Here is a 24,892-nt window from a genome sequence, read left to right as displayed (position 1 = left end):
ATAGTTTCATTGTCTAGATATCACAATATCCAGAAATTTAACCAAAAGGATGCTTTCAGGATCATTTACAGATAATTCATGAAGTAAAGTTGTAATAAAGCTGTCGTACTTTGTCAACTAAACCTTGATATTAGCTGGTATATAATGTATGAAAATGGAAGGATGACAATATGATCAAAACTGCAATAATTCATGGAACCTAAAGATATCTGAGTGAGGAAACGACAATTAACGTACAATTTTTGAATTCATTTAGACCATGCATTACAATAGTCTCGGAACGGTGAAATACGTTTTAGCAGATGATACCATTAAACTCCACCAATCTGATCCCAAGAATTTACGGTAAGCATATACTTAACATAATTCATTTTCTAAACCATCCTATGCATAACGAGGTGATATGTCCATTTATGAACATTTTGTAAATTCAAAATTGCCCTATGGCTGAACAACAAATAGAGACTAATAATGGTATAGTGAAACGTGAACAGAGGTTTACCTTAAGAAAAACTATATGCGTGCCAAATCTCCAAAGCACAAGTGTATATTTCATGACAATACAAAAGCGATGTATGTTCAACATCACGTGTTTATAGGACTTCGTCAAGCATTTACAAAATGTCACATAATCTCATATCACTACAAAACGACAAGATATGAAATGTATTTCATATTTAAATATTTCAGAACTAATGCAGTAATTACAGCGCTATTCTCATACAAAAATAAGGGAAAACAAACAAACAAAAACAGCATTTAGTTTCCATTGTGTATCAAAATGTTAACATGTTCCGGCTAGAATTGCCGTCATCAGATTATGCAAAAGCTACGGGTTATTTTTATTTTTGATAATGACTAAATAAGTCTGAAGAAAGATATAATTTGTTGTCAGTACGTCCTTATATGTAAATCGTTATGATGTTGTCATCTACACACTTTTTTTCAGTACCAATGCAGTAAATGCCGCCTCGATACACGATTGGTCATCAGGAGGTAAATGTATTTTTAAATCTGATCATTACTCACCGAAGTTAACTCGGAAAATAGAAAAAGTAATAACAACCATACTGAAATGAAAACAAATACATTTAAAATTTTACACACGCTAATCGTTATTATATCACTTTTCCAATTTCAGATTTTCCGCGTATTTCATCAACTGCAGTTTCCAAGCTGAGACTAACAAAGAAACGGTATAAACACTTATTTCTTTGATTTATCATCCGATGTAAATTTATTATATGTCTGAGTGTTCGCGTGTGTTTGTGAGGGAGGCTGTTTGCTTGTGTGTGTGTGTATGCATGGCATAAGAAGCTCTGTTAACCCAGGAGTAACTGAAATTGCGAAACAAGAAAATTAAAACATGAACGTATCACTCTTGCTGTCTTGCTGGCCCGGATGTAGGTTAAAACCCATTTAGTCGGGTAGGTTACCCCTTACCTTCTGAGAGGGAAATAGGACCCCGAACAACTACGTGAAAGGTGGGTGCATTACAACTGTGCCATCCAACCATCCGAGTGGAGTGAATATGTCTGAGATGACTGGTATGTATGGTGTTATGGTGTTATGTAAGGAAACATCACCACTCTAATCAGATGAAACCTTACCTCTGTTAAGAAACCCTGCTTCACCTTCCGAACATGTTTTTCGTTTTTTCTTACAGACCACATGATGTAGAATTGGACAACAGTGCTAGCCTAAATACATTGATGAACGACAGCATATTTGTCAAATTTGTACGTATTTATCTAGAAACATAAAACTTGTTTATATAAAACCTATAACCAGTAGAATAGCGTCAAAACTAGTTAACCAATTAATTTACACTACAACGAAATACAATTGTAATTGTCTGATAATTCTAACCTTATTTAAATATTCTGGGAATGTTTTATCTATCTTAAAATTCCAATTAGGAATTGTACAAATATATCGCTCATACCTTGATGTGAAGGATAACATTGTGATTAACTTCAATTTGTTTTTTTTTTCATCTTATCCTATTGCGCTTGCCACAAATTACCCTGATGCTGCAGATAAAGGTAAGATTCCTGGCAAAAGAAATATCAGGTACACTAGAAAAAGTAACACAAGTGAAGTTTTTCTTATCTGGTTCTTGTTAGTGTTATAACGAATATCAGACATAAATTAAAAGACCATTCCATAGGTTGAATGTGATATTTTATAAAAAAAAATCTAAGCATTGACTATTTTGTTTCAGAAACAAAATAAAACAACACTTCAAGAAATTAATGAGGAAATGAAATCGACACTTTTATGTATACGAATCCATGCCACCAACAAACGTGAGTAATCAAATGTTTTCACACTGATCTCTTGAGGAACTTAATACCACATGCCTTTATTATCACCAGTCAGATTCATATATCAAACACTACGAGATTGTATACCACTTCACAGAGTATCACGAAGGTCAACATTGTATTATACGTATAAAAACGATAAGATAATACTACTTGTGCTTTGGTAGCTTTCTACTTAATAAAGATATATGGTTTCTTAACATTTACCTTCATCCTACCAAACACGAGTTTTCCACACAACAACGCATGGTAGTATATCAAGTATATACTTAGGTCATGTCATTCTGTCGAAATTACTGTTCTTTCAACAGATGCAGCGAACAGAACGGCATGTGTGCGTCACTTCCGGTCCATGATCCTTGGTTTACAGGAAGAGGACTACCAAATGTTAGCCACAAGAGAGTTGGGCATGGTTTGCGAAAACAACAATACGATGTGTGCTGATCAGCGTTATCTGTTTATGGATATCATTGGCGGAAGAGGAGACCCATTTTCACAGAAGCTGCTGCTTAGATATTTGTCCATAAACGGAACTTCGAATGAAAAAGAGGCTTGCAGAATACTCTTACTTTTCATTCATTTGGAAAACCCACTACCGGTTAGTTGTCATTGCTTTCTTAATTTTTATTAATTTTTCTAGTTTTCGCGTATATAATTTGGACATGAAATCCTGTGATAATTTTAAATCATAGCATTGAACAAAAGCATCAGTCAATGGCACAGATAATTGATATATCGTTCACCTCCTATTTTACAGCTCTGGATACCCAATAAACATCAAGATAATGTCAACATAATCCAAACTCAAATTCAATAAAATCAGGGCAATAATAAACCAGCTCTGAGTAAAAAGAGCTATTGGTATCGGTTCCTTTGGGAACAGGCGGTGTGGTTGCGGTTTATACATGTTTTTGTCTTTTCATTTCAGGAATTAATCTTGAAGGTGGAAAATCTTTGTTTTGGAAAGGACAATGAGTTTCATGGTAAACTTTAAATTTCAATTACTCTAAAGGTTATCAAAATCATTATTCTTTCGTATTTTTAAAGCAACTGTTATGAAACAAATCTTAACAACGTTGTTATGCTTACAATATTTTAAGGATTTTTAAGGTTTTAACATTGTGATATCAGGGAATGATGTTCTAACAAAGACACAGAGGAGGGCCTGTTTGACATTAGGGACTCTTGCGAAAGTCGTACGTAAGACGGACCCAGTAGGGGCACACAGCATTGTTTCTAAGATGGAATCTTGGCTTGGACATCACAATGAAAGTATGTCATTTGATGTAAATGGAAAGGAGAAAATTGATTAAGAGAATTTACATCTATATTGATTACGAAGTATTTGTTCTTTTAAATACTTGAAACGCATTCGGTATCAAACGTAATTTAATTTAGATAATTCATTAACTTTTTTTTTTTTTTTTTTTTGTACGGAAATCTCAATCGGCTAATATCACTGAAAAGTTATCATTTTAAGATAGTCAATCTTAGGTAGAGTGGTATCATTCGGTCAAAATGTTGATATAAAGCAGAAAAAAAATATATGGCACTATTTCAGATGTTAATGGCATTTATCATTACATCAAATTCATTAAAAACTTCCTTCAGCGAAATCGGCGCCTTTTCTTCACAAACGAAAGAAAAGATCCGTTACAGAGGTCGATAGTCCAAGACTTAACCATATCGTCACGAAATTGGTCTTCATCAACTCTTTGGGAAATACAGGAATGGAGAGATCTTTGGACCATATACTCTCATATCTACAACCAAACCAAGGAGCATCTGCCTGGAGGCGCGCAGCTGTCCTTAGCTTGCGACACTACAAGTGTAACAAAGTAAAATAATGCAGTACTTTACAGATGCTATACAGAAAATATCTCGATGTAACGTCACTGTATTCAAATTATCCTAAAAGCTTTATATCTTAGTCACCAACTCCTTCCCATGATCGTAACCATATATGGATATTTCTCAATGATAACTTATCTTGCTGAGGCACTGAATTTTCGTTGTGCATACGTGTCAACTAGGAGTGCTACTGCATGGTTCGTAGTGAACGCAAAGGAAATATTCCACCACCACCTAATCTCTTAACGTTAGCATTCGTAGGAACTGCTGCAAAATATGCATATATCTATTTGCAGACTTTTTCAAATCGTGATTAATTACTCGTGCAGTTATTTTGATATTCTTAATATGAAAGAAAACATTTACATTTTTCCTCTCTTGGTAACTGTTTTAGATGAAGTTTTCATTTCGATAATGTCACTTAGGAGTCAAATGCTGAAGGACGAATGGTTTTACACAAGTATTTGGTATTTCTGAGTTTCTAATAATTTCTGACTTCAGAGTGCCAATGCCCTTCTACATACTGCCTTGTACGATGAACATGACCTTGTGAAAGAAATCTCTTTGAAAGCGTTTTCCCAACATCCTAGAGGACGGATTCTACAGCCTGAACATCATGAAATGGTTCTAACGTAATGCTTACATACAATAAATATGTATGAAATAAGGTCAATAATGAATTATTTTCAGCACGAGAGAATGATATATAATCTCTTAACCAGAACACATTATTTGTTATTTACACTTCGGGATTGTGGAGATTATTTAGAGATATATTCAACATAATCTTTTTCCTGTCCTTTCTTTATATCACAACTTTGTTATTTATTGTTTATATGTCTTTTTTCTTCTTTATCAACGCAATAATAAGATCACTGATAACATGTGTTCGAAAATTTTGGCCGCAAAATGTTTAAATATTGTAGACGAAACTACTCGTACCCAGCTTTGATGAGGCTGAAACGTGGAATCATTGATATAGACCTTACGGGTGGGTTCCGAATAGCCATAACGATACCTGGCATAAATTGGGAAAAAACTATCGGATCATCCGACATTGGAGCCGGTTTCGGCCTCAACATCAGAAACAGGATGGAATTAGAACTAAGTAAATAAGATTTGTAACAGATGTAAATAACATATGGTAATTCCAAATGCTTTGTGATAGAATTATTTCATTGTCATGAAATCAGATGCGAAATGTCAAAGAATACAAGTCTTTCTTAAATGTTATTCCAAGCCATAAAATTTATCGGTTTATAATGTTGGAGGGATAGACTATTTTATGTTGATGTTTTGTTGTTGAGTTTCATTACTTCGAGTGCATCGTTGATTTGGTATGATTAGCAGCTGTTTTGTATTTTTTCTAAATTTCAGAGCCACTTCAAGGTCATTTTCTCATAGACACTTACAACAAAGCCTTTGTAGAGGCTTATTGTGGTCTCCTGAATAAACATGTTGACATCTTTAAGGCCTTAGTATGTTTTCAAGGTCACATCGGCTATGACTTAAATGTCCTCAAGGTACTTAACACGTCTAAACTTATATAATACAATTTAAATGTCTATTTGTTGTAAAGGCATTTTTAACGTTCGCTTTATAAAAATGCAGTTTCAATGTTTCGCGACATAATGAAAAAATGTTATAAAGTTCTTATGGTATTAACCAAACAAACACCTAAATACTATGACAGCAGTATTCTTTTGTTAATAATGAAACAGGCCACTCGTGATAATATTCTTAAAAACGCGATGAGAAACAGATAAAGTCTAAATATTGCAAAAAAAATTACAAACGTTAATAGAATATTTCTTTTGGTAGGATTTCGGCATAAACAACGTCAAAGACTTGGTGAATATTTTTGACACCATCATGAAAAACACTGTAGACCCAATCAAAAAAGCAGTCAACAACTTTAAACACATGGTACAGACATTCAGGGATGGAGGAATTCAAAAGATGTTTAATAGTCTTGTTCTGGCAGTGAAGAATTTACCACAAGTAATTAAGTCCGCTGCAGACAAGTTTGTAGCACTTATGCGGAAGGTGGCCGACTTTGGAGGACTACCCTGGCTGGACGATATGAAACGACTTGTAGTTCGAGTTAAAACGTTTATAGAGGACGTCAGGGACGATATCATGGGGTTTTACAATGTACGTATTTACTCTATAGTCATGTATGGTTAACGATGAATAGAACCAAATTTTTTTTAAAAAATGTCTTGTAATATGATATCCATTTTGATATCCCTTAAAAATATGTTAATACATGTTAAAAAATATATATTTCTCTTAATTGTAATTGATTATTCAAAAATCCTGTACTAAACTTTCACTTTTCGGTTTCCGTGTCCTTAGACGGTCGTCGATGCAGTCACAGTTACTTTACCATATATAGGAAAGCAGTTCATGGATTCCATTGCCACCATCGTTTCTGCCACTAAGTCCTTACTCTCCAACCCCTCGCAGGCTATCAATGGAATGACCCAGGCAATTATGAAGTATGCAGAAAGTATAATTATGCAATTAACAGACCGTTGAAATTAACTTTGTATAATGAATTTCTTCATATGTATTTTTGACATGTTGAATAAACAAATACGATAAAGAATTTTTTACTTTTATTTCTTTTTGTTTACATATGTATTAACATCTACATCACGTTATGTTTGCTGTGTTACCGAAACTGAATCTTAATCAGAGAACTAAATTATAATTCTTTATTATTTCCAGCATCAAAATGGCAATATCCATGTTCTTAGATGTCAAGAATCAAGTACTGGACGCATGTTTCTTCTTGAAAGGTAATTTATTTTGCAATCGATAGAAATACATGTAAGATTTTCTTTTTATATTGGTGCATATTGTGTATGGTATTGTATGCCAGGAACTATAATGCTATAAATTGGTTTCCAAGGTAAAACACCGTACTGGATGACCATTGGTGACGAAGTTAACAACATAATAACGGAAGTGAAAGAGCTTATAGATCGACTGTCTAGTCCTGGTTCTGACGGAATACTGGGCTCCACATCAGATCTTCTCACCATGGCGGTATCCGACGGTATACAACATATGGTCAGTATGAAATCCTTTTCTAAGTTTGATCTAAATTTAAAGGCGATCAAATGTATTATTGACTGATGGTACGTTTTAAGTGATTGTGTATATTTATAGGAAGAGCAAGCGCATGTGATAAAAGCCGAACTTATTGAAGACTTCAAAGATGCCATGGGTCCACTTATGACTTTATTCGAGGTTGCAAAACCAGTTATAGACACATTCCGTTCAATCATGGATGTCGTTCAAGGGATCAAGTCTACATATGAATTTCTGAGAGATATGTATGTGTTATTTGCCAACACCATGTTTAACCCTTTATGTGTTTCAATAACATAATTTAGTTGATATCAATTATATAAATAATTCATTGGGAGTAGTTATAATCATGAAACAAACGGAAAATTACAATTTCGTAAATACATTTTGTTAAGAGAAACAGTCGTTAAAATGGCGATGTTGTGTTTTGTTTACATAAACATCATATTTACCAAAATGAGGATGTTGTAAAGGTGTTTTCCGACCGAAATCCATTATCCTTAATTCATTATACCTTTCTTAATGAGACTATCAGATTGAAAGATTCTCAGTTTTGTACAATTTTTAAATAAACAATTCTAACCAAAATTTATCTTATTTACGGTCACCAATCCTAGATTAATTATTAAGCAGGAGCGGAAATCAAAAATCAAAAGTTCTTTAACAAACACAACGATCGTTACAGTTTGTGGAAACGTTATCTACCAAAACAATGTTAAAGGCATGTGTAATTCATATTTTCTTTTACCCTGTAATTTTTTCCGTTGCAGGATTATCAAAGCAAAATCAATGATTCAAAAGATATTTGGGCCGAAGTTTAATATCAAATTTCCTACACGCCGACGGGAAGAAAATGCACAATGTGGTCAAGGTGTTTGGCCTACAACGACTGCGGGATTGTACAAAACCACAGGAGTGGACGTTCATCTCAACAGAGGGTCGAAAGTAAGCGGATACAAGATATTCTTATCCTCTAGTGGTGCAATTATTGAAATCTATAAAAATCATTTTGAGGTAAATGAATAAATGCTGTGTTCCATATCGTAGTTAAATTACAAGAATATTTCTTTGCTGATGTAAGTTGTAGCAGGGAATAGGAGGGCTGCCACGAACCTATCTCTGCCGGACTTTCATTTTTTGAAAATTGAATGTTGAATTAGCAGATTCTGGTTTTGGTATTCAAACTGTATGATTTTAGAGTGTACACAATGGTAAAGTTTTATCTATATATTTGATTTGTTGTGTTTTAGGTGCGATGTCCCGTCAATGGGATGGTGTACAAAAAATCGTCAACACGGCTCCTTATTGAACCATCGGACGCCGATTTTGTTCAGTTTGAGATAGTTCTAGATAACGTTGAACCTGATAGATTTGTTTCCTCATACGGAACATATTTCACAGCAGGTAAAACGATAGGAAAAGCAGGAAGATCGAACTGTTCGCCAAATTTTATTCACGTAGCTATGAGGCAAAAAACTGGAGGTGTTGTCTTACCTGACGAGGAATATAATTATGTGGATCCGTCACCTTATCTGGACAGACTTGTGCCGATACCACAATGGATAGAAGAGTGCAATGAAATGACATTGATAGTCATGAACCAAGTAATTGAAGTCGAGGCATTGGCAAAAGATGGAGCAGATAAAGAGATTGAGGAAGTTGAAAGTAGCATTGAAGACGATGATATCAACGAGATGGACCCAACCAAAGAGCCGAATTACATACCAGATAATGTCGACTCCAGTTCATCACAGAACGTTGGTAGTGATTTCCTAAACGGAATGAAAAATTCATTGTCGTCTTTCTCAGATCTGAAAAACATGTTTTCTGGAGAAAGGTTAGTGTTAGATAGGATGTATACCAGGTTAGTGTTCATCAGATAAGATGCATACCACGTTAGTGTTTATCGGATAGGATATAGACCAGGTTAGTTTTCATCAGATAGGATGTATACCAGGTTAGTATTCATCAGATAGGATGTATACCAGGTTAGTGTTCATCAGATAGGATGTATACCAGGTTAGTGTTCATCAGATAGGATGTATACCACGTTAGTGTTCATCAGATATGATATAGACCAGGTTAGTGTTGATCAGAGAAGATATATACCAGGTTAGTGTTCATCAGATAGGATGTATACCAGGTTAGTGTTCATCAGATAGGATGTATACCAGGTTAGTGTTCATCAGATAGGATGTATACCAGGTTAGTGTTCATCAGATAGGATGTATACCAGGTTAGTGTTCATTTGATAGGATATAGACCAGGTTAGTGTTCATCAGATAGGATATAGACCAGGTTAATGTTGATCAGAGAGGATATATACCAGGTTAATGTTCATCAGAGAGGATATATACCAATTTAATATTAATCAGATAGGATGTATACCAGGTTAGTGTTCATCAGATCAGATGTTTACCAGGTTAGTGTTCATCAGATAGGATGTATACCAAGTTAGTGTTCATCAGATCGGATGTATTCCAGGTTAGTATTCATCACGATATTTAGTGTTCATCAGGTATGGTTAGTGTTCATCAGATAGGATACATACCAGGTTAGTGTTCATCAGATGTGTTACCATTTATTTGTCATCAGTTTATATTTGTTTATTTCTGTTTTATCATTTGTTGATGAGTCTTCATGTATGTACGACAATCATTCAATTATATGATTTCACTTGCTTAATTTGTTTGTTTCGGATATTTTTGTTGTTGTTTGTTTTGGTTTTCAGAGTGTTTTTTCTAACTTTCATTTAGTTTTGCTGTTCAATTTCAGTATGAAAGTTCCAAACATCCTTGATATAATCGATCTCAAACAATATATACCACTGTGTTCATCAGAAGGATGTCATCGACATGTTCATCAGATCCTGAACTGGCTACTGATTTTAGAACATTGTACATCAGCATAGAAACTTGTATTCATCAGATAGGTTAACTGTGAATATACCAGGTTATGTTCTCTCCCAGCTAGGATCTTTCTTAGTGTTCATATACCACAACTGAGGTTAGTGTTCATCATATAGGCGCTGCTGAAGGACTAGCCGACAAGTACTCCATGATTTCAAAGCTGTTCTCAATGGCAGAAAATAGTAAAACTCTTTTAATGTACTTCGATTGATGGTCGGTCTCTCTCTTATAATGAATAGTCAATGGAAGATTTAAAATATCAAGTATTAGGGAAGTGAATATAGAGATTCATGTCAAACGTTAATGTGATCCTATTTGAGTCTTTGTTTTGAAGATGTTTTTTTTTTCTTCTAAAATTGAACACCTATTAAAGCACGTAACAAACGCTTTCAGCTTTGAATGTTTATGATGATATTTCTTTCGATAACATTGAAATAAGAAATACATAGAAAGGATGAGACACATATTTTATGATAATTTTGGATGAAGGTATCTTGATCTAAACACTAATAATAATAATAATAAATATAATAAAGGACACTTATACAGTTCAAAAATACATAACAAATGGTAAAGATGATAAAGCAAAGACAAAATTTGAAAACGAATGGAGAAAATGGAATGGTCTTATCAGGTTGTAACTCATAGCATCAGTGGCAAAAATCCATATTTGACAGCAATTTATTCAAGTCACATCTGCAGCTCCTTAGCATCCAATAAATAACCCATAGTAGCCCTGCACACACACAAAAAGATGAAAATATATATAATTAAAACAGAACTTTTTTTTCATTAGTTGTTGCTTGCCATCCCAACCACTAAATATCCTGTTGTTACTTATGTATATAGTCTTTTCTCTATCTCTTTCTTTTTCTTCTTCCTTTTGAAAAAACGTTAAAAAAAACAATGAGTGTGTAAGCACTTCCATGCTGACTACATCTTGTTGATAGCTCGGTCGAAGTTAAATTGATCAGGCTGCACCTGAATGAAGCTGTTTCTTTTTTGTTTTTTTTTTATTTTTTATCCGCGAAAAAGTACAGGCTTAAGTAACAAGCTCATTATTATCTTATTTTATATGTATACATTCCTACGACTATATGCAAATATATTGTTTATCAGTCTGGTCTGGTTTTGTCTGGTCTGGTCTGGCCAGGTCTGATCTGGTCTAGTCTGTCTGTCTGTCTGAGTGTATGTCTGTCTGTGTGCGAGGGTATGTGTTGATGGGTGAGAGTATGTATGAGTGAGGGTGTTAGTGGTGTTTAAGTACTTAAATATTGACCGTATATGAAACAATTTGTCTTTACATGAATATGTATGTGTGTATCTGCAAGGGAGAATGAATAGTGACTATGTATGAAACAATTTGTTTATACAGAAACATGTATGTGTGTACATGCAAGCAGAGACATATGTGTGTTATGTATGTCTCTGATGCAAAAGAGAATGAAAGGTGACTGTGGATGAAACAACTTGTTTATAGATAAGTATGTATATGTGTATATGCAAGGGAGAATGAATAGTGATTGTGTATGAAAAAGTTTGTTTATGTGTGTGTATGCATACAGTATATAATTGTTTTTTTTAATTGTTGTGTGTATGAGCATGTCTTGCTTGAGTTATACAAACAATAGCTACTATAAGAGCTGTCATGTGTGCAAAGGTGTGTGTGGGCTTGCATGGATGAGCAATAGGCTGTTTCATTGTATATTCCCTCTCTGTATCAACTCATTGTATTGAATAAAATGATAAATTACAAAAAAAAATCTTGAACTAAACACTTAATCAATTATTCTACATAGTACGGCACAAAGCTACACTATGTTGCCAAATATGCTTCATAAAAGTTTACCGTTTGAATTCAATCTTCAGGTTGCCCAACTTTTCGCGACGGCCTGAACAAAGGATTTGGCCATGTATGCCAGGCCCACGAAAACTGTCTGGGTTTATCATGTGGATTAATGCTTCCCTATGGATCAGTGTTCAAAATGGTTTCTGTTGACATCAGTGTGAGACCTTGTGATTCGAAACTACATATCGCGGTTAATACAGACAACAACGACATCAGTCTCGATGGTAAGATATGCCTACTTTTTGCCAAGAAACCTCCGTCTTATGAGAAAGGTATTCGCTACTTTTAACTGTCTTTGCGTTTGTATATATTATAACACATATATTAGGCTATGGATATATATATAGATATACCATTACTCTTCGTTCATAATTAGGAATGGTTTTCAGCATCCAGCATGACATGACGGTAACGTCATATTTTTACGCATTTATCTTTTTTATGATTGTCATGAACAATTATAATCATAATTCAACAAATATTATGACAAGCTAGTATAGTATACAGGTCTTCCTCCGTGTGGAGTATCGTATCTCTCGGCTGTATATATTACTGTTATCTGTTTAATAGTTGATAGATGTGACGGCATGTCACTGTTCTATATAGATACGTTTAAGAAACTAGATCCATTTGTAATTAACTCGATCAAATTATTTAAAAAGGAATTGATAGTTCAGTAAGAGCTAAGAAATAGATAGAGTACATTTATATTTGGAATATGTATTAAAGGTTTTTACCAAAACACATTGATTTTTAAGGGATTGCTTACCCTCTGTGGTATAGTTTGATATTGTATATACATTACATATTTATTATATATGCCAATAAAATTGTAGGTCATGATTACCATATCCCATTGATGACATTAGGGAGTCTAAGTGCCGAACTTATCGTTAACGCTGACGTCATTGACAACGCGATTGTGCTAAGTGCTGAAGCAACCATTTGTCACGAAGAATATCTTTCCTGTCTCGTGAGGACTAAGATCACAACTGACATCACGTTCCCCAAAGTCGACGTCTGCGACGGTATGTTTGCTGCCTGTGTTCCATTATATTAGTCACTGTATGACGCATCATACTTTTCGGGTGTTGCATTTAAATAAAACTATGATTGTTACGTTTGATGACATGTTTAGATATATATCCATTGAAAATGACATGTTCAGAGATGGTTTTCCATATCTTGACCTAGATTCAAGCACTGATGGAAGAAGAAAGGATGTGCCTACATCCGAAATAGAGAAAATGACACTAGGGGATATGATACTGGCGATTTCACAAAACGATATCATGACTCTCAATGATATGGAACTTATAGGAAAAATACGAGATGCTGTCGTATCTGAGGTAAGTTCAGTAGATCAGTAGATATCGATATACATGTCAGTAATCCCTTCAAATACTTCATGTAAATTAAAACGAGAGTCCACGCCAAGCAATCAATATTCAATTAATGTTCATAGGGAAGGCGAAAGATAGAAATGTCTACATGAAATAATATACAATAAATGAGAAATGTGTGAGGTAGAATGGGTTACGTACAATACTGTGAAATTAATGGGTAATGTGTGAGGTAGAATGGGTTACGTACAATACTGTGAAATTAATGGGAAATGTGTGAGGTAGAATGGGTTACGTACAATACTGTGAAATTAATGGGTAGAATGGGTTACGTACAATACTGTGAAATTAATGGGGAACGTGTGAGGTAGAATGGGTTACATACAATACTGTGAAATTAGAAAGGAATATGTGAGATAGAATGGGTTACATACAATACTGTGAAATTAGAAAGGAATATGTGAGATAGAATGGGTTACATACATAAATTCTGTGAAAATAATGGGAAATGTATGAGATAGAATGGGTTACATACAATACTGTGAAATTAATGGGGAATGTGTGAGGTAGAATGGGTTACATACAATACTGTGAAATTAATGGGAAATGTGTGAGGTAGAATGGGTTACATACAATACTGTGAAATTAATGGGGAATGTGTGAGGTAGAATGGGTTACATACAATACTGTGAAATTAATGGGGAATGTGTGAGGTAGAATGGGTTACGTACAATACTGTGAAATTAATGGGAAATGTGTGAGGTAGAATGGGTTACGTACAATACTGTGAAATTAATGGGAAATGTGTGAGGTAGAATGGGTTACATACAATACTGTGAAATTAATGGGGAATGTATGAGAGAGAATGGGTTACATACAATACTGTAAAATTAGAAAGGAATATGGGAGTTAGAATGGGTTACATACAATACTGTGAAATTAATGGGGAATACATGAGGTAGAATGGGTTACATACAATACTGTGAAATTAATGGGGAATGTGTGAGATAGAATGGGTTACATACAATACTGTGAAATTAATGGGGAATGTGTGAGATAGAATGGGTTACATACAATACTGTGAAATTAATGGGAAATGTGTGAGGTAGAATGGGTTACATACAATACTGTGAAATTAATGGGGAATGTGTGAGGTAGAATGTGTTACATACAATACTGTGAAATTAGAAAGGAATATGGGAGTTAGAATGGGTTTCATCCCATACGGTGAAATTAATTGGGAATATGTGAGATGTAATTGGTTTCATACAATATTATAAAACTATTGGTAGAATGTAGAATTGGGTACATTAAATATCATTTGTGTCATCAAAACAAGATAATATTATATCTATACACCATGGATGATTATGTGAAATATAAAGCGAAAATGGCACTTTCACAAAACTATTAGGGCCTACGTTAACATATTATTCTAAACTTCAATATATTGTTGCCTAGGTAAAAGGGGTTTACGATTGCCCAAGTCAATATCAAGAATGTTATTAATTGCTATGCGTACAGCAACTGCATTGTCATGCTATATATGCTTTGTAAATATCGTTTTAGCTTTTCAAGAATCCGAAAGGTCTTCTGCAGATCTTAGGGGAGGAATTTCAAGATAAAATGGATTTCTGTATTGATGCGGATATTCCTATAGACCCATGGGATATTACATTTTTCGAGTTTTCTCAAACATTCCCAGTTGGGCCTGTTCCATTGTTTCTAGGTATGGATTCCGTCATGTCTTTAATGCCTTCTTACACTACATATCATTTCACCTTTAATAATTTCCATTGAATCATGTTCTGTGATAAATCTGATCAAAATGAATGAACAAGACACTCTTCAGAAAGGAAGTAGAATATATTGTAGCACAGTATACCAGTTAAACATAACTCATTTTCAATGCTTTCAAATTGTGACGTCTAATGCTATCAACATGTTATCACTTTTCTTTTTTTTATTATAATTTCATCATTACTTACTGACAAACATTTCACACCTGGTCAGGTTTCGGAGCCGGAGGATCATTGAGCCTGGACATTAATTTAGGAGTTTGTTTCCTTAGTATGAGCGCAAGAGTAAGTCGGCCAATACACATAGTTAACTATTACTGAATATACTGGTGCTTTTGATAATATATACATATATATCATTGTCCATGCCTTTGATGTTTTTGATAAAATCAAAACAAGATAACATGTTAAACAGGGTCTAAATTTTGAAGTCTAGGAGGCGGTAAGGAAAATCCAAAGTGATGGAAAGAGAAAAATCAAACTACAGATAGGGAGGTGTAGTAACCCCATAATTAAATAAATTTCGTAGCTTTTGTATATTGGGTAATTTTTGAACAGCGTCAAATGAACGTGTGCATTCTGAACCGCGCCACTATTCGAATAAATTAAAACACGGTCAATATAGATACATATCAATCTAAGTAATGCCATCCTCTCCACATGATAGTTGGATCAGCTAAACACAAACCACATGGTATACTACCCAACATTGGCTATCATTACCTTCATATTAATTTGAAAATTAAATGAATATATTTAAAAGACAGTAATGATAAAAAAAACACACCAACACTTTGACGCCAACAAGAAAGATGTATTTGATGTTTTAAAAATTAATTTGATATGTAATATTGATTTTGTGACTGATCTAATAGAGCTCTGTATTGTTAAATCACAATAAAGCACAGACTGAATTTTTGTACATTGATATCGTTGGATTTTTATGCAATAACATCCACATTTATTGAATAAAAAAATAATTACATATTTTGTATATATGCATTTATCTAGGTGACTGTTACTCCTGGTGCTGGGGCCAGTGTTTGGGGGACAGCAGGCATAAGTTTGGGTTTCGCAAGAGGAGGAATTCGACTTGTAGGCTATTTATTGGAAACGAAATTTCCTATCACGGGGAGCATAGGATTCAGTAAATTTCCATTGGATGTAACGTAAGTATTTATCGTGATTACAACTCAATGTGATATTCTTAAAGAACATTGTGCATTGTGTATATGTTATTAAAAGTACTAATTCGCTGTTCATCTTCTGTGACTTCTAAAAAGTACAAGAAAATAAGACCAAGTGTTCCGGAAGAGTAATCGTCTGCTGTTTCATCGACTACATCCGCCATTTAAATCTTGGTCAATCCAATCAAGTAATGTTGCGTTCTCCAATGAGAAAAAGTTATACAACAACGAGCAACAAACATTTCCAGCTTCATATAGCACATAGGAGCAAAATGGTCTCAACGAGATCGCTATGATGACCGTAAAACATCAGCAGCCAGAATCAGTTGAAACCATGTGTTTTGCAGTTGTCAGGGACATTAGGAAAAGGGTCTTGAATATCCAATCAAATGCGACATGTAAACACTATGGATTAATTTAACAACTATTTTCGAAAAGTTAACTAGATTTAATAGCTTGATACTTCCAATAGAGATTGCAAACAAAAAAGACTATCTACTTAAACATATTTGCAAGGAGCTGTTACTTCTTGTCAAGATTTTTTCAAGAATATTTTGATATTTATTACGACCCATTTTGGAGTTTCTAATATATCAAGTAGATTTCCATGATATTGGCCTGAGGCTGTTTAAGTTATTATTTGTCTCTATTATATTTAAATCTTAAATTTTATATTGAAGAACCTATTTAGTTGGACGTTTTAACGGTCTTTCAGAGCAAAGATGGACCTTATTCTTATCCCCTTGAAGCTTGACCTGAAAGGCGTTGTTGTATTATGTCTACCAAACAAGAGTGTCACTATATTTGATGCTAGCATATGGTCATACACAACGCCAACAATAAAACATAACATTTTCACGACGCCTGTCATTGGTAAGGATTCTTCCCCGCCTGAGTTTCCCCCCAACTCTGTAACTTCCCGAAGAAAGCGTGAAGGCCCTAAAGGATGCTTGCTTGAACAAGTGAAGTTCCGAAGTCCTCTTGATGCCGCATTTAAGTTAGAAGTATCTACACTTGACGAAACGAGTCAGGTGAAACTGTTCTATGCGATCGGTACACAACGTGGTGGGACAAACGTAGTCGATTGGACAGAAATGGGGGGTGCATCTCTGCTAGTTCCTACTAACGATTTGCCGAGCGGTATACCTCTTTATTGGACTGTCAAGGCAAGAAATACACAAGGTCTGGAAGCGTATTCATATTGTATGCTTCCGACTTATGACACAACAGTTCCAGATGGCAGAATCGACCCGTCTTTTGAGTTTTCAAGTCATCCGAACAAGATAAGCGGTACAGTGGTAGTATTCGATGATAGCATATTGGAACCTTTTCATGAAAAGGCTGTAGGATTCACCTCAGGTCAATATGGAAGCGAATTTGTAACGTGGGATTCACTTGACATTGACAAGACAACTATCCGTGACGAAATAAATGACGAGCTGAAGTATTTCAGCGTACCTCGGGACGGAAAATTGACAGCGCAAAATTTTAAAACGGCCAAAACACGAACAGCGGTTGAATGTGCCAAGCTGTGCTTGGAATATTCTATTAAGTGCGTTTCGTTTGACTATGAATATCATTCCGAAATATGCGACATGCACGAAGTTGTTGAAGGGCCACGAGCTTCGCTACGACTGAGTGGGACATTCAAGAATTACGAACGTCTCGGAGTTGGACATAGTTCTTACATCCTTTATGAAAACTTACCCTTACAGCATGCAACTGTTTATTACATAAATGCTAAAGTGACTAACGCGATGGGGTACACAGCTTACATCACATCTGTTGGTACAACAGTAGACTTTACGCCACCATCACCAGGTCACCTAGGACCAGCAGCACAAGTCACTATGGAAGCAAGTCAGTGTTCAGCAGCCGTGACTCAGAGATGTGTTGAAGTCACATGGAAAGAAAACCATAAGTAAGCGACATTCTTATTATCATTATTGATACAATATATTGCACAAGTGTACAGTTTGGAATAATTTGATTCCTTTGATTACTTATACTGTAATGAGAGGTTAATGATGATTTATCGAACAAACGAAATAATTCCAGGCGTATTTCCTGCTCCGCTGGAGGTAAATAAAGATATTTTAAACAATTTGTGAAAAATACATTCGTATTGCCTGCACCAGCAGTTTGGCCATTGAATTTACCGACATATGTATGTGTATTGTCGTGTGCCGATCTCAGTATTTTAAACAAAAATATCCTGATATTCCTATGGAAGGTGATTGGCATCAGTGACCATGTAATAATGATTCATTAATAGTTGTAATAATAAATAAGGATTTCAAGTGAATAAATACATCTGAAATGTAGTTTGGTCTGCAATTTGATACACAAAAAGCAGGTAACACATGCATATGTTGACGTGAAAGACATATGGATAGCTCGCACAAAGTAAGTAAAATCATGGAACTCCTAAACGAAATTACAGTAACAGTATATCATATTCTTAATGTGCTGTTCACGATCCTGCTTATCATAACATTAAAGTCAACAACGTCTTATTTTTTAATATTGTTGTATTTCTATATGTTTTAGGGTGATAGTTGATGACGAGGAATCAAGCACCGTGTTTAATGGGCTTAAACCACTACAGGATGAAATTTACACAATAAATAATCACATTGCCTCAGGTAAGTTTACAAATTAACATTTGAGCTTATTACTTTTACTTTTTTTTCTTTTAAAATGTTTTTCGATAGGAGAAATAGATTGATCAAGTAAGCGCGATAAAAAAGAACATAATTATATCAGAATATTTCAATGTTTGTAATTGCAGTCAACTTTGATGGTTTCCATGACGACGAGAGCGGTATTTCGGGATATACCTGGATGGTGGGACAAACTGTATGTACTCAGGACATTGTAGAGGAGTCTGATCCACATAAACATCACTCTAGTGAGAAATATTGGACACACAACGGTTACGAGAAGAACCTGCACCTTCAGGATGGTCCTTATTACGTCACTGTTAGAGCTCTCAACAACATTGTCTTCGGCGGTGCACTTGTTACAACAGTGTGTCACAGTACGCCATTTACTGTCGATACAACAGCTCCAATATTTACCAAAGTCCTGGACATATTCTACGACGAAGATTTTGACCTTCTGGCGGTCTACTTCAATGCTTCGGACCCACTTTCCCATCTTGCAAGAGTAGACTTTGGACTTGGCAAAACAAAACATGATGTCACAATTCGTGGATATGAATTGCAGACTTATGTCACAAGGGAAGAACCATTTGTTGCCGTGGAACATCTCGGACTTGGTCATGGAGTCCCGGCTTGGCTACGGCTGAGAGCAGTCAACAACGGTAAGTGATGTATTTCGTGTTTCCATGGGTATGTTCATATAAAACGATCTAATTGATTGAGAGGGTAAAGCCAGGATGCAACACTGTGTTGGTTACTATCCCGACTGTGAATAATGGATTAACATTTACAAGTTACAAAAGTTTTATAAGAAATAATGCAGATTATGCATGCATGTATTCATAACCTCAAAAAATAATCATCTTTATTATTTGGCCAATCCTTTTGACTTTCGATGACTTTGGATTGTCCTCAGTTGTCCTTAAGGTTTTAACATTTAGCCCCTTATCATCACCGTAGAGTTCTAGAAGGCAGAAACAGCTGTACAATGCAGTTAACCTCACTGTTTGGCTCTACTGTATCAAACTTGTGTAAAAAGGTGCTATTCACGTGTCCGTCTTTTGTACAATAATCCACCAGTGGGACTTCACACCGCACGCCATGGAGACGAGCAGATTCTGATCGACTTGACCCCGCCAAATGTCGGCGTGGTCCTTGATGGAGACAAACTAGACACTGACATTGACTACCAATTTGACACATCTACCATTTGTGCCGAGTGGGTGAGGTTTTACGATGAGGAGTCCGGCATCAGAGAGTGAGTATCATACTATTTTTAGCTCACCTAGGACAAAGGTGACCTAATGCTGTACTCTGGTATTCGCCATCCGTCCATTGTCTGCCGTCCGTCAACATTTTCTTTAAAATACTGGCAATCACGAAAGACTGAGCATATCTTGACAAATTTTACCAGAACTTTCTTTGAGAAAAGAAGGGTATTTAAGTATGTATCGATAAGTCGCGCCCTGATGGAGGGGTACAATAGGGGATTTAAAAAAAAATTTAATGTCAGGACTCTGTTCCAATATGGGCTGAATCATCCGTCTGAAGGGAATCAATTATGTTTCCTAGTGGGTCCCGATTTAGAAGACTTTCGTTTGGCTGACCCTCTGAGAGCAAATAGATGGAGCTCAATGGGGAAATAGATACTAACCTTTAGTTTTGATAAAGCAATTCTATCCAAACAAAACCAAATGAGTGACATAGGCCCTATGGGCTCCTTGCTTTATCAGACTTTTTATCAGTCGCATCGTAAGTGGATATGTTTTAAAATAGATAGTATATATGTACAAAGGAATGTTTTCTTCTGTATTTCATGTTACTTTATATGGCCAAATGCAACTTTGTGGAATAATCGATACATTTTTTACATTATTACAGTTATATCTGGGGTGTTGGTACAGCAAAGGGTGCTGATGACATTGTCAAGTTCCACAATCTGACCCATCATTTTAAGCGTTCTTGTGCCGGTGATTTAGCTCTGAAGCATAATACCACCTACTACTCTACAGTGAATGCTTACAATGCGGCACTCAACTCCAAAAGTAGTAATGGAACATCAGACGGGAGTGAGTGGGTTTATATTGTTTACATAAATATATTATATGCCTTCTATATCACACATGTCTCTTTTCTGAGGTGTCGGCCTATATGTATAGTTAGTTTTACATGTAAATTAGAAATAAACAATCTGCACCGCTGTCCAGTTCATATGGAATGGTAACCACTATGGGTTATTGAGGCGTGGCGTTCTATTTAATCAGTCTCTAGTAAATTGTACATTTAAGTGGAATAATGTTATCAGTGGTCACTGAACAATTAAAACTAATACAAGCTGAACCATAAAGGAACGCAGAACGAGAAACCTTTCATAATTGATATTGACAATATGCTAATTGTTTTACATCTAATGTGTTTCCCGAACTAATTTTTACAGTCCTTATTGATATCACTCCGCCTCTACCAGGCATAATTTGGGATGGACCAGTTAAAGGGAATGATATCGATTTCTCCTCTGAGACGGCTACAAAATCATGTAACTGGGATAATTTCACTGATCCGGAAAGTCACATCGCCAAATATGACATTTCATTATACATCAATAGAGAACATATCCAGACATTTGAAGTAGTTGACTTAACCCAGTTTACGGAAAGATCTATCACGATGAATCACCGGGACGAAGTCGAATTTATAGTTACCGCAGAGAATGGAGCCGGTAAGACTGTAGATGTGACGTCAAATGGATTTCTTGTTGACCACACCCCACCCGTAATGGATTACATCCATGACACAGAGACGGGAACACATTACCAAAGTTTCATCGATTACTTAGATGTTTCCTGGTTATTCAAAGATGAGGATTCTAATATAAAAGAGTATAGATATTTCATAAATAAGCAGCATCAGGGCAGTAAACATAAATCGTGGCCTGTTAATGCCACTTACCAGATTACAGATACTTCGATGAACGACGGACCAGTGAAATTAAAAATTGATCAGCTGAAATTGGTAAATGGTGCAAAGTACTCGATTGTTGTAACAGCCATTAATAATGCTCTTTTGTCGACCTCACACGAATCTTTCGGAGTAACAGTCGATGGAACTTCACCGATATTGACAAAGGTAAGTGTACATGTGCTATCTGCTGTTCCATTCTACATTTCTATTATTTTATGTGTAATGTTTATGATTTTCAAAAGCTTATTTAGTAATTAACTAAGGGATGATAAGATATCGCAATGCTATTTTAAAGATATAATCTGGTTGCATTTAAAAAAAACTTTTGTTTACATATAATCCTAGGTCCATATTGGACTCCCCAAAGAAGACGAAGAAGTGGATGAGTTAGACAGAATACTGCATGTTGATCCTTCCATTTTGACTGTAAGTTGGGTTGGCCAAGATCCGGAAAGTGGAATCGACCGAGTATATTTAGGCATCGGAACATCTCAAGGAGATATATCCATAACTGGGGAATTCCTGGAGTTTGACGGGAGTGAGAAAATACTTACAGTGAATAATTTGGCCCTAGAAACATTTTCAGAAACCAATAGGATTTATTACGTTTCTATAAAAGTCACCAACGGAGCGGGAATGGTATCTAACATTGTCTCATCAAAACCAATCATAGTACTTAAAGCCAACATTCCAGGTCAAGTATCTGATGGCAGACAAGAATCCGTAGATGAGGATTACACTGTAGACAGATCTTCCTTAGCCGTTACGTTCGCTGGATTTGAAAGTGAAGCATGCAATATCATAAAGTATGAATGGGCGATTGGTTCTGATGCTTATATGTCAGATGTTTTACCGTACACAGGATATGGACTGATGGTACATAACTCGTCACACGGGCAAGCTCAGATACATATGGATTTGACAGAGGGAAAAACCTATTATGTCACTGTGAGGGCACATCCTGGACATAATTGCCATGAAGAGTATATAGTATCTTCATCTGATGGTATAAAACTGGACACATCCCCTCCGGAAATCAATTATATCGGACCTGAATTGGATGATACACATTATGTGCACCATGACAATGTCTTTTATCAATCCTACGTCGATTCTTTGGATATTGTGTGGAATGTTTCTGATCATTCTGACATAAAGATGATGTCCCTCTCAGCCGGAAGTCTTCCTTACATGACAGACGTTATTGCAACTGAAATAGTTGATTCAAACGGAACCCCGGTAGGCTTCCTTTCACCTAAAGCTGGTGAATCCACCTTCTTGACCTTAAGGTCAGAGGATCGTGCTGGAAATAACAAACTTATAAGCACAGATCCTGTCATAGCCGATATATCCGCGCCAACGATCCGATCTCTGGAATGCACTGAAGCTGTATCAACGGAAAGATCTCTTATAGCATGTTCGTGGGAATTTGTTGTGGAAGAAGAAAGTGTTATAAAATCGTTGACAATAAAAGTCATTTCACCATACAACAATTTAAAAATTGAACGTAGTATACCGCATGGTAGGCGAGAAGTTATTATTGATGTAAATGACTTTCTGAACGAAACAAATACAAAAGAAATATCCTTGCATATGACGATTTCAAATGTCCTGAATCAAAATACCACTTACGTGCGTACAGTTATAGTGGACGCTACCCCTCCGTCGTCTGCGATCGTCAAAGTGGTGACGCAGATGTCCTCAAAAGAAATAACAATTCACCAACGATGCCAAATCCCTCAGACGTATGTGAATGTATTAGTAGAAAACCCTGCTGACGAAGAAACTGGTATTGAAAGGTGAGTGTACAGTATATAGATACCGATGTTACACAAATCGTCATGTGATACATGTACTGTGTTTTCATTCTTATGCTGATGATTTGTTCAAATTGTAGATAAGACTTGTTTCCATATAGGTAGGTGATCTAATCTCTTTCAATAATGTTACTTTGTCAAAAATGCATTCGTTACATCGCATGTGAAACGAAAACGGTACGAATTTTGCTGTCGATATATGTCTGTATAAATTCATATTTATATTATTTATGAACTGAAGAACATGTCCGATTTCGTGTAACCCGGTTGAAACGGTTCAGGTGGCCTCGAATTATTCTGTGATATACAAATGCACATGTACCGGATGTTGAAATCGATACATGTAAAATTCAAAATGCACAGTTTAATAATTTCTTGTCAAGCATTAGATAAAAGATATGATAAGATACTACCCATTTAACCCATATTCAATCTACACGTGCCAAACATTCCGCAGTCCAGCCTCGTTTCCAGTCTTTCTTGAAGATTCAACCGGTCCAAACTTTTCAACCGCTCACGCATTCGCACAGAATGGTATGCAATATAATATATTATTTAACATTGACTATATATTTTTATGATATAATACCTTTCGAATCCTAAATAGAAAGGACAGACTGATATGCTATGTAACTATATAACATTAAATGATATGTGATATATTACGTGACGTCAAAATAGAACGATATTAAGCTCGTTCGTTTAAACACTTATAAACGAGACCAAAACAACAATAGTTTTTCCTCTGGCAGAATACCAAGCTGTCGTAATTTCAAGAAAGCTTTTCACATCCAAAAGGTTTGCCGTAACCGGCATGCCATGTTTTCATTTTTTTCAAAAACCAATATTCAAAAGTAACGACATATATTGAATTAAGGGGCTAGTGTACCTCTCCGGCTGAACTTTTCTTTCGATCACTTTGGATTTCCTCGGTCGATGCTTAGGCGTCAAACTGTAAGCCCTCAGCATCACTGACGAGTTCCAGAAGGTCAGAACAGTTGTATGATGCATTTTAATGAATTGTTCGGCTCTACTTTACCGAAGTTAATGTATGTTAAAAGGTGCTATTTATTTGTGTGTCTTTCGT

General features: G+C 35.5%; 1 protein-coding gene across 1 annotated transcript in view; it reads left to right on the top strand.

The window, feature by feature from the left end:
* The first annotated feature begins 259 nt into the window (after positions 1 to 259).
* Positions 260 to 24,892, top strand: part of LOC132554093 (uncharacterized) — a 32,629-nt gene continuing 7,996 nt past the window's right edge. The window contains exons 1-30 of the mRNA XM_060218391.1: positions 260 to 345; positions 1,667 to 1,739; positions 2,225 to 2,309; positions 2,639 to 2,925; positions 3,256 to 3,310; positions 3,939 to 4,165; positions 4,680 to 4,810; positions 5,105 to 5,286; positions 5,556 to 5,701; positions 6,000 to 6,332; positions 6,537 to 6,679; positions 6,912 to 6,982; positions 7,096 to 7,256; positions 7,356 to 7,522; positions 8,048 to 8,222; positions 8,528 to 9,114; positions 10,053 to 10,174; positions 12,056 to 12,259; positions 12,872 to 13,063; positions 13,230 to 13,384; positions 14,948 to 15,107; positions 15,392 to 15,462; positions 16,189 to 16,346; positions 17,080 to 18,285; positions 18,915 to 19,009; positions 19,156 to 19,689; positions 20,108 to 20,285; positions 20,909 to 21,096; positions 21,465 to 22,153; positions 22,334 to 23,787. Of these exons, the coding sequence (XP_060074374.1) occupies positions 260 to 345; positions 1,667 to 1,739; positions 2,225 to 2,309; positions 2,639 to 2,925; positions 3,256 to 3,310; positions 3,939 to 4,165; positions 4,680 to 4,810; positions 5,105 to 5,286; positions 5,556 to 5,701; positions 6,000 to 6,332; positions 6,537 to 6,679; positions 6,912 to 6,982; positions 7,096 to 7,256; positions 7,356 to 7,522; positions 8,048 to 8,222; positions 8,528 to 9,114; positions 10,053 to 10,174; positions 12,056 to 12,259; positions 12,872 to 13,063; positions 13,230 to 13,384; positions 14,948 to 15,107; positions 15,392 to 15,462; positions 16,189 to 16,346; positions 17,080 to 18,285; positions 18,915 to 19,009; positions 19,156 to 19,689; positions 20,108 to 20,285; positions 20,909 to 21,096; positions 21,465 to 22,153; positions 22,334 to 23,787 (8,315 nt within the window). The remainder of the gene's footprint in view (positions 346 to 1,666; positions 1,740 to 2,224; positions 2,310 to 2,638; positions 2,926 to 3,255; positions 3,311 to 3,938; positions 4,166 to 4,679; positions 4,811 to 5,104; positions 5,287 to 5,555; positions 5,702 to 5,999; positions 6,333 to 6,536; positions 6,680 to 6,911; positions 6,983 to 7,095; positions 7,257 to 7,355; positions 7,523 to 8,047; positions 8,223 to 8,527; positions 9,115 to 10,052; positions 10,175 to 12,055; positions 12,260 to 12,871; positions 13,064 to 13,229; positions 13,385 to 14,947; positions 15,108 to 15,391; positions 15,463 to 16,188; positions 16,347 to 17,079; positions 18,286 to 18,914; positions 19,010 to 19,155; positions 19,690 to 20,107; positions 20,286 to 20,908; positions 21,097 to 21,464; positions 22,154 to 22,333; positions 23,788 to 24,892) is intronic.

This window comes from Ylistrum balloti, unplaced genomic scaffold (genome assembly GCF_031769215.1).
Source record: "Ylistrum balloti isolate Yb309-2 unplaced genomic scaffold, AGI_CSIRO_Ybal_v1 Utg370378, whole genome shotgun sequence".
Lineage (NCBI taxonomy): Eukaryota > Metazoa > Mollusca > Bivalvia > Pectinida > Pectinidae > Ylistrum > Ylistrum balloti.
The sequence above is the reverse complement of the archived record's forward strand: the minus strand, read 5'-3'. Positions and strand labels throughout refer to the sequence as shown.